Below are 18,094 nucleotides of genomic sequence, written 5' to 3' on the forward strand. Positions count from 1 at the left end.
TCCATGCACCGCAGCGTTTTTATAAAGCCGGAATGCGAGAACGTGCATACGCTTACGCTTAGGTATATGTCTACGTAAAATGAGGGAGACTCGTCGAGAGGTGTCTCAGTGCTAATGCGTTTCACAAAACACGGTGCAAATATTTCGCCCAGCGTTGTTTGAGTGCGCAAACGAAGCAAGGGACGTGTATACGAGTCTTGAGGTCGAGAGACGTTATCACACGTGCGAAAAGGATGAAAAGAGAGAGAGAGACTCTCGTTTCGGCTTCGCGAAAGCTTGAAATCGATAGATAATAAAGACAATTTTCTGGCCTAGCAGATGTCAGAGAATGTCTCCGCAAAGCAGGGTGAGATGCTCGGAGAGCATAAAAAAGTGGAGTACGCGTTATATGGGAGTGAAAGCCACTCAGAAAGCGAGATGAAGTGTGACTGTCCTTAGATGTGAGAATCAATGCTAATTAGGAGAGTTGAGTTAATGAGCCAAAACTTTCCTAAATAACGATAATGGAAACAAACTGAGCATTCATCTAGTGAAAGTGACACTAGTGACAGTGAACTCATAATAGTTGATTAGCGTTGTCACAGGCCGATATATATTTTTATTTTCTTATCTATATTTGGCAAACTATGAGAAGGTAGCGTACGTCAGAGCCGGCTATCCCAACGTCATGACAGTAATGTACAAGAATAAATAGCGCACGGTTATACAGTCACACGTGGCGGTTTCTATCTTCTAGTAACCTTGGGAAAACGCATTCTAACTATTTTTTCTATTTTTGACAAAGTTTCACGGGACGTTTTTGCATTTGGCTTCATTCGAAGGAATGACGATATATCAGCAAGAGCCGAACACAAGCACTGCTGCAGTGGACGAGCGGTTACAGCGCTCAACTACAATCTAGGAGGTACTTGGTTCGATTCGCAGAATCACTGAGCACTTTTTTTTTCAAGAGGTTGCCCGGCCTGACATTATGCGTGGTGGCGGGTACTAGTTTTTTGAGAAGTAGGCTTTCGCACTTGCTTCTTTCACTCCCCTTTTGACCCAAAAGCGCTGTACTGTGCTCCTTCAAAAATTAAACAATTGAGGGTTCATAATTTTTTCCTCCATCCTCTCTTATCGCAAAAGTGTCCAGTGCTGAAATACCAATATCACACCTGGTATATTACTTTTCACGTCTTTGGATATTCGACCAGCAATCAGTCTTCACGGTGTTTTGAAGAAAATCTACACATGCAGTGAGCCAACTGCTTGCAGCCAAGTGGACTGCCTTTGTAGGGACACGCTTTCGTGCTAATTTGGTGGGCATCATCACATGCAGCGAGACCAAAGAGCACGGACAGTTAGAGCTGACGCAAACAGAGTGATTAGTTTGTGTCTTCTCTCCCGCTATTTGTCATGCTGCACGCTTCAGTGTAATGTCGCTGTCAATGGTTAAAATGAACTATAGCAGGTAATCGAGTTCTGCTGAGAGGGTCCCCTATTGTCCAGAATGGAACAGAACAATGGCAATTTGATTTGTGTGATAAAGAGATACCCTGCTTTTGGTTACTAGAATAAATTTCCAAACTGAAGTTTATTTTTTATTAACAACAGTTCCAGTGCAGATGAAAGGTGCATGGACAAAATTCGTGTATTCAGCTTGACTAGGTTTGTGACCTTAATTGTAATTGCGAACCGGTACCACAGTATGCATAAATATCACACACATATACAACTACGGGTGATAGCTTGCTTATTCTGATTAAAATTGAAAGGTTGAAATCGACATATTCAACCAACGCAATGTGTACGAGATATGCCATGTAGAGTAGCTATGCTCGAAACTAATCTTCGCAGGTTCGTTCCATTTTACCCAATTTCTTGCCCATGACTGTAGGTTGGTAAATGAAACTTCTTCGAACACACATATTCTGTGTAAGATTACATTTATTTTTATGCAGTACAAAACAAATTGAAATGTATAATGGCTCAAAAGAGAAATAACTAGAAAAAAATTCAGCCAAATCATTACCAAACTTACTCACCAATGATAAACGGATTCTCATTTAAAAGATACATACATACATACATACATACATACATACATACATACATACATACATACATACATACATACATACATACATACATACATACATACATACATACATACATACATACATACATACATATACGCACACACACATATACATATGTACACCCATACATACATACATACACACACTCATGTGTAAATATTAAAATGAATGGCTATAAAACAACAATTCTAATACACTCATTTTGAATATACTACAGAAAGTAACTTACGAGAGATATCCACCGGCACTGTTATGTCTGAACACGGTGTTTCTCGAATTATCTCGCAAAAGCTTGATGCATAGTTTTCTGCTGCTGCCCAGTGACAAGCAGTTTTTATAAAAAACACAAGAATAAAGCCCTTGACAATGTCATGCTAAAGAAAAGGGCTGTGCATCAATATTTTGTACATGTCTGCAATATCACTCTGTTTATTTACATAGCTTGGCTCATTCACAACCCACTAACAAAGCATGTTAGGACACTTGGGCTGAAAGTTGGCACAGCACGAGTAAATTCTGGACGAAACATGAATAATACAATTATAAGCTACTAAGCTCCTTGGTGCAAACAGTGTTTATATTGACAGCTATAGGTGTCATTTCGTTTCCCCAAAACACTTCTCAAAAGTATAATCAACTTCATTTAGCTAAAAGTTTCTATTCTGGCGCGTCGTGGTGGCTCAACGGTGGAAGCGACTCTTTCGGCCAAGAAAACAAAGACCAATTATTTTTCCAGTTCGTGAATTCACCCCATGCTAACATTGAGGCAGCTGGTAAGAGTGCTTTTGGAGAGAGGAAACCACCACATTCCCACCAGTTGTGGCCTTGGGTAGCTACTTCACTTGGACAAAAATGATGAAAAACACTCCTCAAGAAGACTTCAAAGTTTGCACATCAACACAGTTCCCATACAGTTGTCTATTATTCTGCTTGAAAAATATTGAGTTTACTGGTGGGCAAAGACTGTACACTATGTGAGGTGATGCTCCAGTGCACTGCATGTATGTCTTGCTGCTGGCCTCAACTGCGATGTTGCACAGCACATATGTGTAAAATAACAACTAATACTATGCCACTGCAAAGTAATTATGTGTCATTTGCATGAAACAGAGACCACAATAAAAGAACATAACAACATTTGCCTTCACAAAGTTCAAAAAATGTAAATAAATTTCCACAGTATTTCCACAGTTCATCTGAGGATAGTAATATTGATTGTAAACACATTCTTACTTCCACTAACAAACTATTTTAAGATGCCAGATTTAATATTAGAGTATACCAGCCCTTTTGTAGGGCTAAACAATTGTACAGGCACCTAGAAAAACACAAGTGAATGCATGTTATAGCTACATATAAAAATAAGTACTTTTATTTCTAGTCTGAGTAGAGCTGCATAGATGATAGGTCACTTGCATTACATTATGAACAAACCTATCCGAGCAAAGTATACATTTAAAAAGTTACACTTACACAGTAGATAAGTAGACTGTTGAAGGACGGACAGGCAGTGGGATAATACCCAAGCACTAAAATCTTATGTTAAGATATACTAGGAGTAGTGATGATCTACTTCCTTCCAAATAAAATAATCCACATATATTCACTTCCCAGAGCTTATACACTCATGGCATCATTGGTGCTATACAAATGAGTGTACACTGAAGGATTACATCGACTAAGTATATGATTACTGCATCCATGGCTTTACTTCTTGTACTACAAAGAATGCAGACACAGTTACCATTGGCGACCATGGATGCTGTGATTTCTGGCATGTAAATGTAGAGGCGCGCAGGCACTTAACACACTTGTTAAAAACTTCAGCTCAAAAATATTTGCCCACTAACACTACAGCAGCCTTTAAATTAGTGTCATAGTTTGGTATCTTCCATGCAAAATTTAAATAATTTTGAATGCAAGCAAATGAACTGCTGAATAATGCACTGCTAAGAAGTTAAGCAGCAGCTGCTCCTGACATCACAATGTGCTCTTTCTGCTGTTGTAAACTTTGAGCAGGAGAACAGTCACTGGCAGTCCCTTTATACTTGTTGGTCTTCTGTGCTCTGTTCTTGATACACTGTACATGACCGTGGAGCCCCAAACCTCTTGTTACTGCTGGAACTTAGAAAAATACAGATCATTGTTACAACCATGCTACATGCAAGAGTGTATAGTTGTCAATTATGTGCTCATATTTACAGATATTGTATTTTCAGAAGCCAATGACAAGCCTCAACACAAACACACACACACACACACACACACACAAACAGTGAAGACTGAAAATATATTTAATATGATACAAGAGCAAAACTACAAGGTTATAGATGAAGGCATGAAACTTCTGCCAGACATAAAAAGCCAATAAAGTTTCTTCTATTTTGACTTTACACTAGGTGCGAGAAGCAGACCACAAATAAGTTCACTAAGAAATACAAGTTAGACTGCATTACAACGCAACAGCCAATGTTCCTAACTTTAAGGCTGTCTAACATAGCCAGCTCTCCGTACTGCGTATAAGAGCAAATGGGCAGTCTAGAAGACACAAAGAACTTGTGGATTATGAGTGTGCTTGTTGCTGACATCTATTATTCTAAATGAAGAAAACCTTTCAAAAATGCACTTCATCAGGGGAAATAATCATACGCAACAAACACAACGGGCTCCTACAGGTGCCACCAACACTCACCATTATTGTTGATACCAGTGTCTTGCCGGATGGATATGCTGCGTCCTGCACAGAACACCAAAGGAGCGCTCCATGACTTGGATTGCATGTGTGCTAGCTGCATCGCTCTGCTGCTGAAATACGCTAGCCACAGACAGAGAAATAAGAAGCCATGGCTTTGAAACACACTGAACGTCACCTTTAGAGATCAACAATGCATACTTAGGTCAGGTACAATTTGTAGAAAAATATATATCACTATGCAATCGTGGTGAACATGTTCGGCTGAAACATAAGCAACAGCACTGAGAGAGAAAAAGCTACATTAGGTAAAAGATGCAGTTACTGGCCCTAAGTCATCTGAAGCTTCTTCAATAGGTCTTTCTCCTTACAAGTTGTGAACAGCCAGGCAATTTTCACCCACTTGCTATTTCCTTCCAGAGCACTTGATCCACAGAGGGAGTCACAAGCTCGAGAGCTCAATAAGGAGTCAAAGTATTTGTGCTCGTTTCAAAGCACAAGCTTTTGAGCCTCAGATTATTGGAGTTTCATTCATAAGCTGCAGGTTTTCAGCTTTCAACATTCTCAATCATCTTGCAATTTAGTTCTATAAATGTTGAATAAGAATTATGTGTAAGAATATTACAGGTATCCACTGAAAGCAACCATGCTTGGGTTTTCAATTTGTGCACAGTAAGTGGTGTTCACGTAATCGTATGTATTAAAGAAAAACTAACCTTGCAGCCAGCCGTTAGGCAGTTTTGTGCGCTCGAAGCTCCCAAGCAGATCGCAGTCCTTCCAGATGAGGCTGCCATGCATGCTTCCACGCCCCATCCGCTGAATGATAACAGTCCCAGCAGTGACATAGGCTTGCATAGTTAGGGAGAACGCGTCATTCCTATTTTTGTACAGGTGCTCCAAGTAATGATGAGGATTGATGTGCCAGAATGTTCAACCGATGAATCACAGGACCTTAACAAACCAATCTCTGCGATCTGTGAAGAGCCAAAAACGAGATATTTAAAAACAGTCATTAAAGCACTCACGTCTAATACTTATTTGAGGAAGCTATCACTTCGTTAATGTGACCAAAATCTGCTATAATCACTTTGAAATAAACTGAAGCCTCATGTAAAACTTACGTACCGCAATATATATGTCCTACTGAAGTATAGTACTAGCACAGTGGTCATCGTCTATAGAACTAATTTTCTAAAATAACATAATTTTTTTAAGTGCAACCTGGCTTCTGAAAAATAAATTCACATTAACTTTCCAACTATCAAACGTGGTCAATCGACAGGCCCAACCTCATAATCAAACAAGAGCTCACTTGTATCAAATCACGGAAAACTCTTTATGTATTTGCTCCATAATATATGTATGTATATAACAGTAGTAGTATATTTTTCATGCTTCAACTTACCATAGAGAAACATTACATCTGATGGGCTTAAAAACTTGCACACGTTATAGAACTGCGTGAATTATAGTACTGGTGAAATTTAGTTCTGCAAGGTGAACTCACCGATGGCAGCATTTAGTAGCCGTCGTTGTCATGAGGAACCAAGTACGGCCAACAGGCAAAGGGCATCTGCAGTCTGGAAGCTGCCAATGACAGCAATGAAGGGCTGGCCAGGCGTGCACGTCCATTGATAAAGTGTAAAAACTGGCCATGACCGGCTGTTGTCACTCTAGTGCCGTGAAAAACGATGGCCAGACGAACTCGGAAACCTGTAGTTAGGCGATATTGGCCTACAGCTTCATCCAAAGCAAGGCACCAGTGAAATCTTTGCTTTTTCTGGGGGCCGAAGGGAAGCTTGACGTTCACGGGCTCTCGCTGCCACATAGAACTCTCAAGTTGTTACCGAAGAACAGTCTAGGCGCGCTTCCAAAGTAACACGATCCACAACAGAATGTAGCATCTCGCAGTTTTGGTTGATCACATCCCAGCGCTAGGACTATGGTTATCACAAAAAGGAGAAGTGACGACTTAATAAACAAAAGCGCCAAGCTGCCCCACCACAACTTCGCCGAGCAAAACAGTTATCAACGCTGTCTTTCAATTTTCGGTCACACGAGCACAGCTTGTTCACAAGTCTTGGAACGTCAACACAGCACCACTGTTCACAACGAACATCGTTTCACTCCCGAACAGTACATTGCTCTCAAGTAAATAGAAGCGTACGGGCTGACTGGTGGCGAAGCAAGAACCGAGCGCGTAGTTCATACGTTTCCGTACGTACTTGGGGTCACTCAAGTAACGTGTCAAAACGCTGTCAATCCGAAATGTCGCACAGCACCCAACTGAGAGACTGGAAAGTCAAGCGAACGAACTGTTACCGGCACACAAACACACATTGCAGGCTTCTCGAGTGCTAGTTGCCGTCGATACATCGACGCCGATCCCCGCTTGATAACCACACCGACGCACAGGCTTCGCTGCACTTCACCGTACACCATTGCACTGCCGCAGCTTTCCGCACTGCTCACACGCACTGAAAGAGCTGCTGTAATCACAACACATCCGGTCAAACGCTGAAGTAACTCGTGCAAGAAGCATTTGCTGAAAGTCGCACCGACCGATACGCTGTTTAAGACGCCATGTTGTTTTCGACAACTGCGCAGCACATAAGACGATAAGAGAGCTCTTAGAAAGTACTTGAACTATTTTGACGGCGTGAAAAATATTTCTCTTATGTGCGAGGGGGGTGATATGACGAACAGGACAGGCGTGCCAGATGAAAGAAGTGTTTTGGCAATGTCACGGAGTGAGCTGATGTAGAGGGTATTGCTTCACAACCAATAACAAGCTGTGCCTGTCGGCCAAGCCGTCGTCTGCTCGCGTTTGTCGTCTGCTTCGATCAGAGCATGCGACAGGGGATTCGCCTTCGCAACGCTATTATTCTCAGGTCAAGTGGTCACTACGTCGCACAAAATACATGTCAGTGGCTCGCTCTACCTTTGAATGATGTTCGTGCGCCAAGTTAAATGACTGGTAATTGACGCAGGGATGAATTCAGCCAAGGTTTGCTCCAGAATCGTGAAGGTTTGCATATTTTCGGTGTCATACAAAGTTACTAGGGTCATTTCATTCCAATTGCTTGCCATAATATCACGGTCCATATCGGTGTCTGAACAGTGAAGGTGAAGATGCATGATTTGTTTGTAGTTCCATGCGTAATCACGCGCACCCCTAATACGCTTTGGTTTACAAAGTACGCTTTGTTCCACATCGTCCCAAAGTGTATCGACAGCTGTATTTCAGAGATCGCAACCATTGGACAGTTAGAGCCAATGAAAGTACACTAGAGCACAAACTTTCGGAACCACTCACTGGAAACTTTCTCTCATTTTTATTTCCAACAGCTTGCAAAGTATGTGCTCCCATTAACCTCTTTGGTGGTAATTTCCACCATAGAGGCAAGGATCTCGAGTCACACTTTTAATTGGATGAGATGGGGCGCAACACAACAACATAACAAATAAGGTTGATCCTATGTCATGTCGCGTTCGAATGCACCGACCATTCACGTATCACATTGGTTTTCATCCAACCACAAATCTTTACATGCGTAGTTTTATGCCATTGACGCCCAATAGAATTCTTCAATTACGGCGACTTCGAACTTATTGGACGGTGGTGGTTGTCAACACCATCCACTGCGTACAGGGGAAACAACACGCGAAGCTCAAAGTGCCGAAAGAGATAAAAGCGCACCGGCAGTCATCAGACAGCCCTTAATGGGCGTGAATTAACTCAAAACCAGCCAGGGCACCAAAGTATACTGCTGTGGCAGCAGGTTCTAAGTAGCCATATTATTCCTAAGAGTGGTCTGGACTACTCTTGGGATTTTCTCTCAGCCATGCTGTTTTTACGCACAATTTCTCTTCGTGAATCCACTTACGAGCACTTTTCGGTGACGTAAGCAAATATAGCAACTGTATCACCATCGCTGACATGTTCCCGGGCAGTCACAGCGCGCTTTATTTGCAGCGGCCGATGTGACAACTATGGCCTCTTACGACGTTTTTTCGTTTCGTGAATCGACTTACGCAACAAAATTTCTCTTGCGCAAAAATGTTTTCGTAAGTGAGTTTTGTGAATCCGGGCCCAGTTGTTCTATGTGAGCACCGACTTACAGGTCTGTGTTGGCAAAATTTAGTCTTAGTATAACAAACATAAAAGAACAAACAACGCCCTGCCTGCTGCACCGAAGTATTTCAGGTTACCATAATAAAGAAAAATGAATACGACAGGTGTCAAATTGTTACGTTGAAGAAGAAAAGAAAAACTGTACAAAAATTAAAGCAGAGAACACTACCACCGTTGCCAACCACCGTCAAGGGAACGAGTGAGGACTTAAGCAATATGCTGTACCAATCCATACAGCACAATACAAAAATAAATATTCAGAATTGGTCTGTGCTTACGAACGTGTGACTTACAAATACAATTTCTTTCGATCATTTTTTATATTGGTTTCAATATTCTATCTTCTGTGCTGAATCCTCCATCTCCCTAGTCTTTAATACTACCTATCAGGCTATCAGGCAATAAGGTCAGATTGAGGCAGTTTTTGGTTGACGAGTGCGAACCCTCGCGAAGTTTCTTGGGCCGTTACTACCTCACACCCCTGCCATCGCACTAAAGAGTACCACCCGGTACCTCTAGGGAAGTTACTGGTGGGCCTAGATCTTTCTTACCAACATTAAAATGCAATACTGTGCGCCACGAAAACAAGCTCTGATAGCATCACCCAGGAGTAAAAAGATACATAAGGCAACATCGCCAAAAAAGTTGCTCGTATTTCGTCCTATTTCGGTGGAAGCGTTGTTACTGCTTTTATATTTTGCTTAGCAGACTGCCATGCTATGTTGGCGAAACAAAAGTATGACGTTTTCTTAGTAGTTTTTTTTACATCAGCTTCCTTACCATATATGTTGCATATGCCCGTGTTCTTGATGGTACCGCGGGACTTCTGTTTCTCGCGACATTTTTCTTGCGCAGCATGCCCACGTCAACACTTCGTTAAAAATCTCTGTACTGATAATACGCACTGTTTCGATCTCTCAATTCGTTTCCTGAGCCAAGTCTTTTCCACAAGGAAGGATCCGCACGTTGCACACCACTGTTTAAGAAGTCAAGATTTTTCTTCCAATGTTAATGGTGTTTATGAGAGTAGAAAGTGGCACCCAGAACAATTTCTTTTAATCACTGAATGATACACCAGTTACTGAACGGCAATGTCTGTGACGTCTCGAAAATTTTAGATACACAATTTTGCTTCCATTTTTTTTCAAATAAGTGTGTTCATTCCGGTCAGGTATCGATAGGCAAAGCAAAATTTTCGTTGAATAGCTGCTTCGAATATATATCATTATTTGTTTTCACTGCTCCATTCTAGAGTTATGTTCACAAGATTTGTGATCGCCAGGATTTCCAAGAACGCTACAAGAACTCTTCTCGTGCCTTAAAATTTTAGGAATTCCTTTTACTCTCATAATTTAACTCCTGTTTCCGACGTTGTCGCTATTAAAAAAATGTTTAATGTCAAAGGTGCAGACAAAAGCCGCACGAGAGTTTAGTTAGTATTGCACTAATAAAGTATGGGGTCTGTTAAGTTTTAGGATTATTGCCATGAGAATTCAAAAGGGCTTGATCATTAGAAGTGCCAAGTGAACATAGACCCCGTAATAGCAAAAGCACATCGCACAAAATAGCACGTAGAAAAACAAATGAAAATTGACGAAAACCCACAAGAGGTGTGAGAGCACCAATTAGGAAGGTACAAAACTTAAGAAAAAAGTGAAGCACAGCGTTGCAGAGCTGATTGATTGTCTGATGAACATCGAGACTAAGACGAGAGAGGAGAAGAGGACATCACAGCAGGTTTGGACGTTCACTGAAAGGGTGCCGTACTTGTCACCGCCATCCGGCGAAATAAAAGTAAAGAAAGGTTATCTAAGGAACATGTGCCCTTTTGTTCCAGAAGAATAGCCTTTTTCTGTCTTGTGGTGAGACCAGCGTAAGAACAGGGCTGACCTTTCCACCACAACTCTAAGCTCTCTATGGAGCGTACGCTGCTGTCTTAGACATAGCCCGGAAGGTATTACTCTATAGCGTGTTAACAGACTTTTCGGTGGTCCACTAATGGTTCCCCTTTGTTTAGCGAAACCACTTCTGAGTGAAAAAACTTTCTCACAACAAAATAAAGAATATATACAGTGAAAAGTATATGTAGAGGCGAGATGGAGTAAATTAGTGAAAAGTATTACATGACCACCCATTTTAAAGAAAACATGATTTTCTTGGCCAAGAATGCGTCGGGTCACAAACATGCAGTTGTGCCCGCTGCACAGGCGCAAGAAATGATCAGTTGCGATCAAGTCTCGCAACTGAATGCATGTAGTGGCACATGATATGTACTATATTTCGTCTGCCAGCCGCGCCACGGTGGTCTAGTGACTAAGGTACTCGGCTGCTGACCTGCAGGTCGCGGGATGGAATCCCGGCTGTGGCGGCTGCATTTCCGATGGAGGCGGAAATGTTGTAGGCTCGTGTGTTCAGAATTGGGTGCACGTTAAAAAACCCCAGGTGGTCGAAATTTCTGGAGCCCTCCACTACGGCGCCTCTCATGATTATATGGTGGTTTTGGGACGTTAAACTTTACATATAAATCAATCAATTATTTTGTCTGTCATCGTGCCATCCCGCACGGCTGACTCTGGTGGTAGATAAAGTGGACTCTCATCGGTCCTCAATTAGTATAAAAGGTAACTAGCAGACCTTGTATAGTTTCATAGTTTTCTGCTGGAGCTGAACAAAGCGCAAGGTTGCACCATATAAGCTTGACCCCATTAGTTATCCTAACCGAATTTTCACTTGACAATAATTTCGCTTGCTGACACTAAATTTATGTCTGCAAACAGTGTACATACCTAGAGAAGTTGGGAAAATATCTGCTTCCAAGGTGTAACTAACAGTTCGATTCCCTCCAGTATACCGAACAGGATAACCTAATAAACTGTTCACAACGCAGCTATGAGTTGACACGACTGAGGTGAGCTTGGTATAAAAGGCCAGGCTGGGAACGTGGGCGAAAGTTGAGTGCAGTGCGTGCCGATGGTGGCGGTGGTGAACAACTTTATTTTAAAAAGAGCGTATGAGCCCCCGAAAGGGCCTTACAGACTAGATGACATCCACAGAATGGGACGTCATGGGAGAATGTCGTTGCCCTTGCTCAGGCAATTAGGGCCTGTGTGGTCCCAAGGTCGGAGCAGCTAAGCAGGGTCGTCCTCAGTCCTCTTGCGTAGCGTTGGGGAGGGGAGAAATGGCTGTGTTTTTCTGACTGGCCTACACCAAGTGGTAGACACCGGCTGTCAGCCCACAAAGCTTCCACCTGCTGGTGACTGTGGAGTCAAAATATCGTATATCGCTGGGCGTAAACTTTTTTCTCCCACATTATTTAGACCTTTGGCAGGGGCTGGATTGTACTGGACAATTCTCTTGTACGTGAGCAGTGGTGGTTGCTGGGTCCAGTTCATAGGGCTCGAATGGGGCACCTGGGAAATGAGCACTCGGGCAGCCGTGCCTGTGGCCTCGTTCCCTCGAAGTCCTTGGTGACCTAGGGTCCATACCACGCGTTTCGGAGCGTCTTTATGCAGATGAATGGACGATGACACCGCTTTTTGGGGGCACATTTGCCGGCGTTTGCTCGCTAAGCAGGCATACAACACCACTTTCTCCAGAAACTTGTCGTTTTGCACTGTTTTATGTTTAGTTGTCGCCCCCCCCCCCAGTACCTATTTTATTTTGGTAGGCTTCACTGTTCACTGTAGCATGCAATGCACGGCGTCCCCAAACGATGTCCTAGTAAACATTGATTGCCCTAAAGTCAGCTTTACTGATGGATACAGATGCATTACGAATAATCATTTGATAAAAGACGCATAAACCGCCTTACTTCAAAATATGTGAGTCCAAAGATGCTTCTTTTTATTTCATTTGTTGCTTAGCGCTCGCCCAAAACACTAGCGTCTTCACTCAACCCAATAAATGTGTATAGCCACCGCGAGCTCGGAAATGATGAAGAATATCGTAGACCGATTTAGTTTAGCGTACAAAAGAGTTTTACTGGCGCAGCGAAATTACTGATATGAAAAGTCGTGAAATTGCGGGCCTATGTTCTGCGCATACAGGTAGGTAACAGAATGCTACGGTGTTTCATACGTACGGGCACTAACATTCGGCTAGCGCGTTGACGTTGAAGTGTCCTTGCCGTGTGGAATCATGAGATCACGATGATGTCGCGAAAGGTTTCAAAGTTGGTGGCTGCCAAAAACGAGAAACAAGTGTGGCAAATGGTCCTCGTTGGCGGCTGCATTTTTCGATGTCAGTGAATATGGCAAGGCTTACCAACGTGCAGCCGAAAATATTTTTGTATTTATTTAAAATGCCATCAGATCGTCTCAAGCTTGGAGAAACTCAAGAAGAAAATGGTGGCTACTTGGTCAGCGTGCGACCACTCACCTGCTGATTTCACGGTGCCCATTAGTTGATCGCCCTGACCTCAAAGGCAAGCCTCATTAAATTATTTTCTCGTACACAATACCCTGCTGTTCATTATCTGGATTTATGGATGTGTAGTGAACGTTTTTCAACAGATCCCCTACGAAGATGACTTCAACGAACATGATTGTCATAGATACCACATGTAGGCATAAAAACACATGGACCTTACCATTCACGGACATTCAGATAAATGTAAGCATGCACTGCTATAAGTGAATGCACACGCTCCAACGATTAAATTGTTCTGACGATGATAATGAAGATGATCCTTGTTACTCTAACGCACAACCACAAAGGGGGATCGGCCAAGAACCGGGTGGCAGAATCTTTAAGTAAAGGCTTGTGATTTTTCAAACAAAAAGTAAATTTGGACTGAAAAAATTATATAGAAAGAAAAGCCGAAAATTGGAAAAGGAGTATATCTAAGCAGGGATCAATGCAGGCTATCAGATTCGATTTGAGACAGAGGTAAATTGTTCTTTAGCGTTGAAATTATGTTTTTATATTGCAACAACCCATTCTTCACATTGTCTTTTTGTCTCAAAAGCATAAAAGTAGAACCTCACAACCTCATTGAGATAAATATCATTAAACAGTGACATGTGTTCTTATGCTTATGACAACATCCAAATGAAGATAAGTAGTATCTGCTTTTAGCAGTGAAGTAGTATCTGCTGCTAAAGAGAAAGTGGATTCGTTCCGTGTCAACAGAGATGGCAACGTCTCCGTAAGTGTCTCTACAGTTACTGCATCATCCAGACTTCTTGAGGTAACTCATGTTGCTGGTCTTGAAGCAGCACCGCACATACCGCAGTCGTAAGTGAGGAACCTAGGAAAGATTAGACAAGTACCAGAGCAATACAGTGAACATCAACTGCTTAAGTATTTAGGAGACAGCGGTGTAATCTCAGTCAGGAGACAGACTAAATGGCTCCGTTGTGAAGATGGTTCAGAAGAGCCACTTTTACTCAGCAGTGTAATTCTTGAGTTCTCCCCCGACAAGCCACTGCCGCCAAGTATTCTCCTTGGCTTCACAAGTCATCCGGTGGAAGAGTACCTACAGCCCGCTACACGATGTTACAACTGTCAACAATATGGACATGTTGCCAAGTCGTGCCATGGACAACTTCGCTGCAAAATCTGTGCAGGAGCACATGATTACAAAGAATGGACATCGAGGAATCATCCCAAATGCGCCAATTGCAATGGAGACCACGTAGCGTCATATGCTGGTTGTCCGAAACACCAGGCAGCTACCCGACTAAAGCGACAAGAAATTTTGCTTGGAAGAGCTACAAAAAAAGGGATCGCCTTGTCGGAATCCTGAAACTGTGCATCCACTCCCTGTGACTTCAAAATCACAAAAGAGTACATAACTACTGTCGTATGCGACGGTAGCCAAGCGTGCTTCAGCTCAGAAAAACAAAAGTACAGCCAAAACGGACCGTAGAGGACGATCACCAAGCGTTCAAAGGCAGACAAGCGACAGCAGGACACCGAAACCGTCAGCAACTCAGGATAACCCAGCGTCTACACCTTTCACCTCGCCAAAGCCAAAGGCACAACAGCAACATGCACCGAAAACAAGTGATGTGGATATGGTTATGTCGACGCTCTTCCTTGCTTTGAAGGCAATCCTGCGTGTATTTTCACAGGCCAATTACCTACCAGAGATGAGCGCAGTCCTTTCATTAGAGCCTCTAGCAGTACAACAAAAAATTGTTGTATAGCAAAATGGCTCTACAAATGAACAGCTGTTTCCGCAACACAGCTGTGTTTCAGTGGAATGCCAATGGCCTTAGGTCCAAATACGCAGACTTTAGGAAGCTGGTTGCTCAGTATAGCTTCCCCGTTCTGTGTCTAAATGAAACCAACGTTGGCCCTGACTTTAGGATTTCTAACTATGTCACATATGCATCAAGAAGAAATCCAGGCTTAAGCAGGGCATTGTTATGCGTACGGCATGGCATACCCTGTTTTGTTTTATACTCGTAGGACTCAGACGTGCCAGAATTTGTAGGGTGCAAACTGCAATTCCAGAAACTTACGATCACCGTAATTTGTGTTTATTTGGAACCATCGACACGCATCTCCGAATCATCTCTGGTTCAATTATTGGGTAAAGCCCAGGGACCTGCCCTCATCTGTGGAGATTTCAATGCGCACAATACCACGTGGGGCAGTACTCATACCGATTCACGTGGGAGAACATTCGAAAAAGCAATTGATCGATGTGGTCTTGTTGTACTGAATGATGGATCAGTAACGTTTTTAAGAGGTAATAATTATGCCAGCTGTCTAGATTTGGCTATAGCCTCTCCTGACATTGCACGAGATATGAACTGGTGTACAGACCTCGAAACACGAGGGAGTGATCATTACCAAGTTCTTATGCAACACCCAAGAATGCAAGTGCAAACGACCACATTGATTTGAAAGCTGACTGGAAACTATTTTGTCAACATACTGGACGGGACTTTATGGGAGTCAATGAATTGGATACATTTATGTCCTGCATTAAAAGCAGTTACTCCCGTGCGACAAGGTTTACAGCTGTCCCAGCCGGCCACTCCAGTGTCGATGCAGACTATGAGCACCTACGAGCTATTAGAAGGTGAGCAGAACGTCGCTATCGCCACACTGGGAGGCTTGAAGATTATAAGAGCCAGGCCACACACATGCAAAAGTTAGGTCGGACAAAGTGGTATGATTTCTGCAGTTCATTGACCCCATTTACTCCACTCCCGAAAATCTGGCAAGCAATCACTGCTCTAAGTCATCCAGTATCCCAGCGAAACCGATTCAGAGCATTGGCCATATCTCTTGGATTATCCGAACGTGATGTTTCTAATAAGTTTTGCACAATGCTGACTGAAACTGGGCAATTGGTTCACAAAACTGCTGCACTGCCTAGTTCTGTAAAGCAGCAAATCCAAGATGCAGACACTTTATCACATGCTCAACTAGATAACACGTATTCTCTACTAGAGTTGCATACTGCTCTATCACTAACCCGCATAAGAACGGCAACCGGTCCCGACAACGTATTGTACAGTGTTCTGAAAAATCTAGGACACAATGGCATGCCAGTTCTTCTACGGATATATAACGACATGTGGACGAAGGCGTACGGTCCAATGTTTTGGAAGATCGCGAGAATGGTCCCGCTACTGAAGCCCGGTAAATCACCGCTTTCGCTCGACTCATTCCGACCAGTCAGCCTCGCTAGCTGTGTATCTAAAGTAATAGAAAAAATGCTTGACATAAGATAACAGTGGTGTATTGAAGCTAACTACTCACTTCCAGAACAGATGGCTGGCTTCAGACAACAGCGATGCACCATGGACTGCGTCTTCGACCTCGTTACATTTGTAGAACATGAGATGAGCTGTGGAAACGTGGCTGTTGTGGCGTTCACAGATATTAAAAAGGCGTCCGACAATGTGAGCCACCTTTCTGTGCTGCACGGGCTTACCTCATTAGAGGTTCACGGTCGTATCCTTTAATGAATCGCCAACTTCCTATGTAACAGACAAATATACATTTCAACCAATAACGGAGATAGCGATTGCTTCAACATGAGCAGAGGTGTACCTTAAGGAAGCGTTCTAAGTCCGCTTATTTTCAATGCTGCAATGGCAGGTCTTCCGGAAGTACTGCCCGAAGCCTTGAACATGTCTATGTATGCAGACGACATATGCATATGGACGTCTCACAAATCACTGGAAGTGATCGAACATCGGCTTCAACAAGGACTAGACGCAATAAGTGATTACCTCAAAGAGCGAGGCATGCAGATTTCTCACGCCAAATCTGTAGTTCTGCCATTCACGAGAAAGAGAGTGAAAAACTTGAAGCTTTTTGTGGATGACCAGAGAATCGAAATCGCAAGAAAGCATCGCTTCCTTGGCGTTACCTTAGATAGCCAACTCAGATGGAGTCAGCATATTGCTGATATAGAAAATCAAGTGAACAGCACTATAAATGTTATACGTCGCATCGCGGGAACGAAATGGGGCAGTACATCAGCGTCTCTCCTCGACGTCCATTGTGCACAAATCCGACAGAAAATTGCCTACTCTGCGCCAGTTCTCCACAACATCTCTCAGACGTCGCTACACCGACTTCAGCTGTTACAAGCACGAAGCTTACACATATGTCTGGGAGTTCCACAGGCACCATCAAGTTCTTTGACACTGGCAGAGGCAAGAGAACCCAACTTTACAGTAATTAGAAATGTGGAGACATGTCGGCACCTCTATCGTCTAATCACGCAACACCCTTCCCATCCGCTCATATCCAACATCGTGAACCGTGATGGAGCTCAAATACACCATGTGTACCAACAGTACATTTCCCGGCTTCCTGTGTCGACACATCGGCCACTGGACCAAAACTACCCTCCATGGCTGTTTGAGCTATCAACTATATAAACGTCAATAGCAGGACTTCGCAGAACACATGAAGTGCCAACCATTCCCGCTCAGCAGTTGGCATCACATCATCTGTTTGACAGGTACCAAGGATACACTCACGTGTACACTGACGGCTTCGTCACCAAAGAGACAGCGACATCAGCATTCATAATTCCGGAATTGCACGAAGAATATGCATGTCGGTTGGGCCACCTCTCTTCTTCAACAACGTCGGAGCTCGTAGCAATTTTGCTAGCCATAAGCTTTATTAAACTGTCAACGATACCAAGAATATTGGGTGGTAATTACAGACTCTCTGGCAGCACTGGAATGTGTGGAAAGTGCCACTTCAAGA

General features: G+C 43.0%; 1 protein-coding gene across 4 annotated transcripts; it reads right to left on the reverse strand.

The window, feature by feature from the left end:
- Positions 1 to 2,376: 2,376 nt before the first annotated feature.
- On the reverse strand, positions 2,377 to 8,024 carry LOC142796442 (uncharacterized). Of its 4 annotated transcripts, none has more exons than XM_075887093.1 (4): positions 6,278 to 8,024; positions 5,487 to 5,744; positions 4,771 to 4,893; positions 2,377 to 4,196 (listed from the first exon to the last, which is right to left on the reverse strand). In XM_075887093.1, the coding sequence occupies exons 2-4, from the start codon at positions 5,623 to 5,625 to the stop codon at positions 4,036 to 4,038; spliced, it is 423 nt and encodes a 140-aa protein (XP_075743208.1). In that variant the 5' UTR covers positions 5,626 to 5,744; positions 6,278 to 8,024; the 3' UTR covers positions 2,377 to 4,035. The 4 variants fall into 4 exon arrangements, with proteins under 4 accessions (XP_075743208.1, XP_075743207.1, XP_075743210.1 ...); XM_075887092.1 differs by having other exon boundaries at positions 2,377 to 4,202; positions 6,278 to 8,022; XM_075887095.1 differs by having other exon boundaries at positions 4,771 to 4,815; positions 6,278 to 8,020.
- Between the last annotated feature and the right edge of the window lie 10,070 nt (positions 8,025 to 18,094).

This window comes from Rhipicephalus microplus, chromosome 2 (assembly GCF_043290135.1).
Source record: "Rhipicephalus microplus isolate Deutch F79 chromosome 2, USDA_Rmic, whole genome shotgun sequence".
In the NCBI taxonomy this organism is placed as follows: domain Eukaryota; kingdom Metazoa; phylum Arthropoda; class Arachnida; order Ixodida; family Ixodidae; genus Rhipicephalus; species Rhipicephalus microplus.